The sequence below is a fragment of the Tupaia chinensis genome, unplaced genomic scaffold, assembly GCF_000334495.1.
Source record: "Tupaia chinensis unplaced genomic scaffold, TupChi_1.0 Scaffold142808_1, whole genome shotgun sequence".
Taxonomy (NCBI): Eukaryota; Metazoa; Chordata; class Mammalia; order Scandentia; family Tupaiidae; genus Tupaia; species Tupaia belangeri.
The window spans coordinates 589,380-596,798 of NW_006202654.1; the positions used below are offsets into that span (position 1 = coordinate 589,380).

General features: G+C 43.4%; 1 protein-coding gene across 1 annotated transcript in view; it reads right to left on the reverse strand.

The window, feature by feature from the left end:
- Window positions 1-7,365, reverse strand: part of ARHGAP6 (Rho GTPase activating protein 6) — a 286,203-nt gene extending 278,838 nt beyond the window's left edge. The window contains 1 exon segment of the mRNA XM_027766368.1: window positions 7,073-7,365. Coding sequence (XP_027622169.1) covers window positions 7,073-7,117 — 45 coding nt within the window. The 5' untranslated portion in view covers window positions 7,118-7,365.
- Window positions 7,366-7,419: the final 54 nt, after the last annotated feature.

The following is a 7,419-nucleotide window of genomic DNA, read 5'->3' on the forward strand; positions in this document are numbered from 1 at the left end:
AATGAACACTGGGTTATACAACAGAGGACCTTTCTGAAAACATGTACCAGACTATCTCAGAGCGACCTGAGGCCAACTACTGTATTGCACTTTTCAGATCCGCTTTGCTGTTGCATCCTAGATTTTAAGGGGCTGCTTGAGTAGAAAATGGTTCAACTTGTAAATCCTTTTTTCTGGTTTTAATTTGCTAGAGGGCATGTGCACCCACCAGAAAGAGACTGAAGGCAGGAGAAAGAGGGAAAAAGTGTGCTCCACAGTGAGGCATCGCCACACATGGTCCCATTTCCTCCATTCTCCATCCTGTTAGGATTTTGGACTCACACACACATTTCCCTGCCATGTTTTTCAAGCTGCTGGGGTTGGGATTTGAACCACATGGCTAGCTATGTGGGATCTGGCTGCCTTAACCACCAGGCAACAAAGCCAACAGTTACCATGTAAAATCAACCAATGGTTTCCAAGCAAGGTTGATATCAGAAACTCCTCCAAATATTTTGTAGAATATTGATTCCAAGTCTCATACTTGGAGATTCTACTTAATGTGAATTGGGTGAAATCCTGAAGCCAAAACTTTTTAGTCTCCTCTCTCCCTCTGACTCCACTGATCAACTGATGAAGAGTTAAGTTTGGAAACTCATGGTGTAACCTAGGTTAAAAAAAAAAATCTAGGCATCCAGTTTCATCTGATCATAAATATTCATTAGGTGTCTACATTGTGCAATGACCTACTCTAAGTAGTAGTGATATGGTGGGGAAAAAATCGACTGGGTCTCTAGCCTGAATACACATACACACCAGTCAGGGAGACAAACAATCAAAATATAATACCAAGTAGTAATGAAAACAGTGAAGACAGTGGCTAAAGGGAAATGATAGAAGGTAACTAAGGAGGATTAGAAGCACTTCAGGGAACAGTCAGGGAAAGTGACATTTTTTTTTTTTCAGCAATTTGAAGGATGCAAAACAAGCTTGACACACAACATTCTGGGTAAAAGGGACAGCAAGTACTAAGTCTCAGGCAGGGAAGAATGAGAAGCATTTGAGAAACAGAAAGGACATTAGTATAACAAGGCTATAGTAAGCTGGACAAGAGTTATAGGAGGTGAACAGGCTCATAGGAGGAATTGGAAGACCAAGGTCATGGATGCAGATTTTATTCTAACTGGAAAAGAAGCCAATTGGAGAACTTTAAGCACTGAAGTGTCACTATTTCACCATCTTTTTAAAAGAGTCCACTGGCCAGGGCCAGACCCATAGCACATTGGATAAGCACTGCGCATAAGAAGCCAGATTCACTTGACTGGTTGTGGTTTGAATCTTGGCCCTAGTAGCTGGAAAATCATGCCAGGCATGTTTATGTGTGCCCAGGATCCCAACAGAATGGAGAAATGGGAGGGAGGAGATTGAAGTGCGACCAGACCCTATTGGGGGTGTTTTCTTTCTGTCTGTCTGTCTGTCTGTCTCTCTCTCTGTCATTCATGCATACTCAGTCTCTGGCATTTTAAAAAAGTCACTCTGGGCACAGGATGGCCAACTGTTAACTGAGATGAGAGAGTCTGGAAATGATACAGGTAATAGGAGAACCTAATAAAAACTTCATATGACTGGAAAACATAAAAACCAAGTTGAGGGGGCAGCAGGTAGCATAGTGTTTGGGGCACTGGACTCCCACATGGCTGACCATGGTTTGAGTCCTGGACCTGCAAGGTTGTTTTTTCAATTTCTCTCTCTCTCACACATAAAATTAAATAGAAAATAGCAATAATAAATAAAATAAAATGATTAATCCTTAAAAAAAACAAAGGTGAGAGTCAAGTGCATCCAGTCCAGTCCAGAGCTGTATCAATATCAGGGACAGGAAAAGTAAATAGAAGTATGGAAGTTGACCACCAGAAAAAAATAGACAAATAGTGGTATTTGTTTTCACATGATGGTCAGCTATCTCTGCTATGCAACACTCAACAGGAATCTGATTATTTAACAATTAGCAGTGATGCTTTGAAAGATGGGAGATGTGGCTAACTAAGCTGGTGGAGCTTCCATACCAAAGAGGCCTCATCTAGAAAAAGCTCTGAGTGCAGCAGAAAAGTAAGCATGGTGGGGAGTGGAAGAAAATGGGTCCACAATGAGAGGAGGTGTTAGTTAAGGACATTCAATAATCTCTCACTTTGTAACTTGCAAATTTTTGTAACTCAAAATTTTTGCTTTAATGAAGAGACAAAAGACAAGGAAACAGTGATGTTAAAATGTTTTTATAAAAGCAAATTCCAGGCCATAAGACAGTTCTGCTGAACTGCCTAAGAAGTCTCCACTGATAGCACTGATGGAAGATAATTGGTTCATATGAGCCCAGCCCTGCAACATTGCCCAGTCCTGGACATCTTTGGAATGATCGAAGAGTACCCTGATTCAACACCACTGAATTATTATGTAAACTTAATAGCTTCAAAGGCTTTAAAAATGGAATTTATAGGGAGCAAATCTGGAAACTTTTGTATTGAGACCTTAATCATTTTCAGTGAAGAGAGGCTCTCTGTCAGTGTAAGCAGCCTAGCCTTCCGGTGGGTTCCTTGGGGAGGGGTTAAGAGAAGTGTCTGATTACGAGGCTGAGGCCAATAGCACAAATGGTGTGGTGACTGCACCAAACAGGAAGTGAAGGCAGTAACAGACACTCAGATTAGAGCAGTACAGGAAAGAGAAAGAGCAGTGAGGTCCCACTCACTGGATTCGAGCAGTCATCCTTCGTGTATGTATGAGTGAAATGAACACCTCTGTGAGGTGCCTGGATGACAGGAGGGATAAGACACACATCAAATTTCAACTTGCCAGTGATGGAAAAATGGATAATCTCTGTCTAGGGGCTCTTGATGGTGACTGTCATGGGCATGTGATCTGCCTTTCCCTGCCCCAACTGGAGTGAAGATAGATCAAGACCACAAGAGAAAAGATTGAGCCTCCTAAAGTCCCCAGTAAGTAAGCATGACAAAATTTTGATCCAAATCTTTTTTCTTTTTAAAAATTTCTTTGAGGAAGACATAAAGATGTGCCATCTACTTCACAGACATTTAAACATTTGGCTTTTGTATATACTGGCTAAATTAAAAAGCTAAATTTAGGCATGCAATTTGACAAATATGGGTGACCACATTAAGTCACTGAAGGCCCAACATTTGGTTTTTGGCTCATTACTGTGATGAAGGAGGTTGGATAAGGAATGGTAAGGGTCAACTCTCAATTGTCTAAATGTCTTCTAACTCAGAAGAGCACTGGGGGACCACAGCACCTGGATGGATCGCTCAGTTCTATCACTAACAACACCTGAGCATCTTGAACTCTATCTACTGCTTTGAGCTTGGATTTCTTCAGTCAGAAAATAGAAAACTTGCCTAACCTACCAGTTGAATATGAGCCTGAAACAGTTCAGACTGTATCCAAACACCTTATAATTTGCATAAGACAATAACAATGAGGGCAATATTATTTTGACCTGCAGGCTCCCTAGAAGTGCTTCCAGAAAACCATTCGTTCACTCATGTCATCCTCAAACTTTATATTCTGGCACTTTTACATACCATCCAATTTAACTCAGGCTGATTCAATGTCCAAAGTACCTCTTAAATATGTCAATGGCACTCAACCTCCAGTCCAGCCATTGGTTTAGTATAGGTCATCTTCTCTCTTGGACCCAAACACCAGGATATATACTATAGCTCCTCCTCATCGTGATTCCATGTGGAGACCAGAGCAGGCTTTTCAAATGCAATTTTGATTATGTCACCAAAAGGCATTAAGTACAACACCCAGTTGGAAGGATGGAGTCACCATAAACTGAATGTGAAAAAACTGTGGGAAGAAAGGTTCTGAGGAGAACACTAGCTATTAACACACATTTTTGTTGTGATGATAAAATAAGAAGGCAGCTGTATTATACTTTGAAAAAGTATAACTGATTACAGAAATTCAGGATGCTCTGAGCTACTTAAATGTATGTATTTCATGCTCTGTGACCATTCTGACCATTTTCAAGGACGAAGAGATGTTCATGGAAACTTTTAACATTTTTGCTGTTTGTCTCAGGAAAACTGACCAAATACCTGGCACATAATAGGCATTCAACAAATGTTTGTTGAATGAACAAAATGAGAGCCACTAATTTTCTTTTTCTTTCTTTTTTTTTTTTAATTTCATCCGTGAGCAAGAAACAGTGAAAGCATCCTTACTAGGGTCCTGACGTCAGGACCCACCCCCAACCTCAGCTAATCCTGGATCATGAGCACACATGTGCCTGGTATACTCAGTGAGGTCTTTAGACTTGAACCAGGCACCTTCCTATGGGGGTAAGCTTCATGTAGTGTCACATTTTACCAATGTGGCCCCATCTGGCCCCAAGGTACTGATTTCTTATATGCAGTCTCATCTTGTACCAGTGAAAAAAAAGCACTGAAGGAAGAACATTAAATAACTGCCTCCTCTGGATTATATGATGTATCAGAGGAGACAAGAGGTACTAAGGACACATAGAGGGTAATTCTTTCCCAGGAAGACAGACCAAATAATCCCCAAGACCACAGTCCAATGTACATGGGATAAAACCATGTTGAGCAAAATAAAAAGAATATTTGTGCTAAAGGGCAAAACAAGCTCTGGAATTCTGGAAACCCAAATGAGGGAAGTAGACAATGAGTGCACCTCATTAGAGTAGATCTTAAGCCATCGCGGGCTATGCTAATATGAAAAGCAGTGGATCACACTTCATAAAGAACATTCTTTCAACGTGTGACTGACTCAGGGCTGCTGAATGCTGCATTAAAGCAGTATCAATGAAAACTATGCACAGCAAACTTCAGAGAGCCAGGGTGACTTCTTCCGACCTGAAAGCCCAATACGTTTCCTCTGGAATATTCTTTTTTATAAACTTAAGTTAGAATACATGTACACTGTGATCTTTGACTGCATAAAGGGATATTTGATGAGCAAATCTTCTGAGCCCAAGAGGAAGCATTAGCATTGGTTTGACTCTAAGTTTATGGTTTTAGGAGAACGAGACAGCTGAAAATAACAGTTTTAAAAACTATTTTGTGATGTGTTGGATATATTTGCATAATTGAGGTAATAACCATTCATGAAATGAATAGATTTTTTTTCTTTTATTCATGATAGAACATATGCACACATATGTGAGAATGAGAAAGAGGGAAGCACTTCCCACAGAGTCTGATCATGCCTTAATTCCCTTCTTCCAGCCCTTTAGATCTTGGACACTTGGGCACATGCCCAGTATGTTTCAGGCTGACCAGGTGGGGGATTCCAACCATGGCGAACATGCGGGATCTGGCTTCCCTTGAACAGCACATTACCACTGAGGCATGGAGCTAGCCAGCCAACAGATTTTTTCTTTTTTAATTAGGGAGCCAGTTCTCACCTTTCCTTATACAACTTTACTCTCCACACCCATAAATGGCACAAAGAGATCCTGGAGTGTAAATCATAGGATACCAGCACAGAGTTTAAAATCTGGAAAAGGTGGTGGGGTGGAGATGATCAGGCATAAAGAGCACAGATTAGCTTCTCCAGTGTGATGCAACCTCTGTTGAAAAATGGTTACCCTCAAGACCACTGTAAGAGGCAAATCGCTGAGTTATTAGTGTCTCCAATGAAATGAACAAGCATCAATAACTTCCAAGTGTCTCTCTTGGCATTTCAAGGCAAGTAACTATGGCAAAACCAGAGGAAGAGCTGTCACAAGTTCCTGGAACACTGGCCTGGGAAGGGACTTTAACGATTTCTCAATCCAGGTCCTCATTTTTCCAGCAGAGGAAAATGGAGTAGAAAGGGTGCACATTTGCCCAGTGGCCCAGAAGTCAGGTAGCACCAGAAACCAGCCCCACAACCTCAGAGCATACACTCCTGTCCACCTCAACTCTTCTCTTGAAAATAAAAAATTTGATGTAGACAGTGGATTTTTGAGGACACAAATTCCAGACAGATAACTGTCTTTGCCTTATTACAAATATTGATGATACTTGTCAGTTTTCTGCCTGCTTCTCTCCAACTGTTGAAGTTGGAGTCAGAATTTCCGATCTTAACGGTGAAAAAAAAAAAACGTGTCAAGGAAAGCTAAATAAATTAGCAACAACAGAACTGCAAGGTCCCATTTCAAATGACACATCTTACAAGTGGAAAATAAATGTCCAAAGAATGGAGTAAGTAAACCTGCTGCTTGCCTACCCACTTCCCGGAGGAAGCATTCGGAATCCTTAGAAGTCCTCCTCATTCCTCAGACACAGCAGTTTTTGCTTTTTCTTCCCTATCTCTCTCTCAAAAACTAAACTCAATCAAGAAACTGGGTTTGGTCAGTCATTAACCTTTAAATCCTGACTCCTTCTTCTAAGGAAGCAAAGCCCTGGAGCTTTGTGTCCCTTGTTTTCCATGCTTACAGAAAGTACCACTATGAGCCTGGCACATAGTGGGCCTTAAATAAATATTGGTGGAACATTTAGGCTAACAGGAAGAGGCCACCATGAAGTAGGGGGAGGGTCATAGAGAAGACCCACAGTTTTCTTTTGTATTAATCAGATAATGTGCTGCATTTTGTCCTGCTGCTAACTGTGAGGGAAATGCACACCCCCTTTCAAGAGCAAACCGGCTACACCCCAATGTGCCCTGCAGCATTTCTCCAGCAAGTATGCTGGCCACACACAGCTCATGAAGCAGCCCTGCCTCCTGTCCAGTTCTATTCCGGTCCTTTCAATAAATCTGACCTAAGGCTAAACGGGCGACCAGAGCCCAGCCCCAGGAGCTGCATTTCTCAGCCCTGGCCAGCAAGGCGGCAGCTGGACAAGCCCGGTTCCGAGATGCAGTGGCCACCACTCAGGGCAGAAATGAAGGGAGGCTTCTCCTAAGCAGCTGCAAGAAGCGCACCTTAGCTTCCAAGCAGGTCGCACTCAGGGTGAGGCACCTGGTAGCCACTCGCTACCCTCAAAAGAGGCCCTCTGGAGAGCCATGGATCCCATCACCCTCCTAGGCAGGCCAAGTGGCGCCCCCTAACGACCGCGCGTGCCGGGACACTCACCCTGTAGTTCAGCTGAAGCTTCTCGCGGTACGCAGGGTCACCCATGTCGCTGCCCGGAGGAGCGACGGGCCCTCAGGCGCAGCCTGGGGTGGCGGAGTCTTTCCGAGGCCACCCTACTTCACTGCCATCCTGAAGCAGCCCCCGGCAAGAGCCCTGTTCCGGGCACACTGAGCGCGGTGCAAAGCGCTCCTGGCACAGCGTCCTGCTTCGGAGCCGGTGGGGACCAGGAGGAGGTGGAGGAGGCGGTGGAGGCTAAGGGGAAGGGGGGGAGGAGGAGGAGGAGGAGGGAGCGGCCGGCGGAGTGTGATGCGATGGGCGGGCGTTTAATTCTTTCCGCTCCTGGCGGG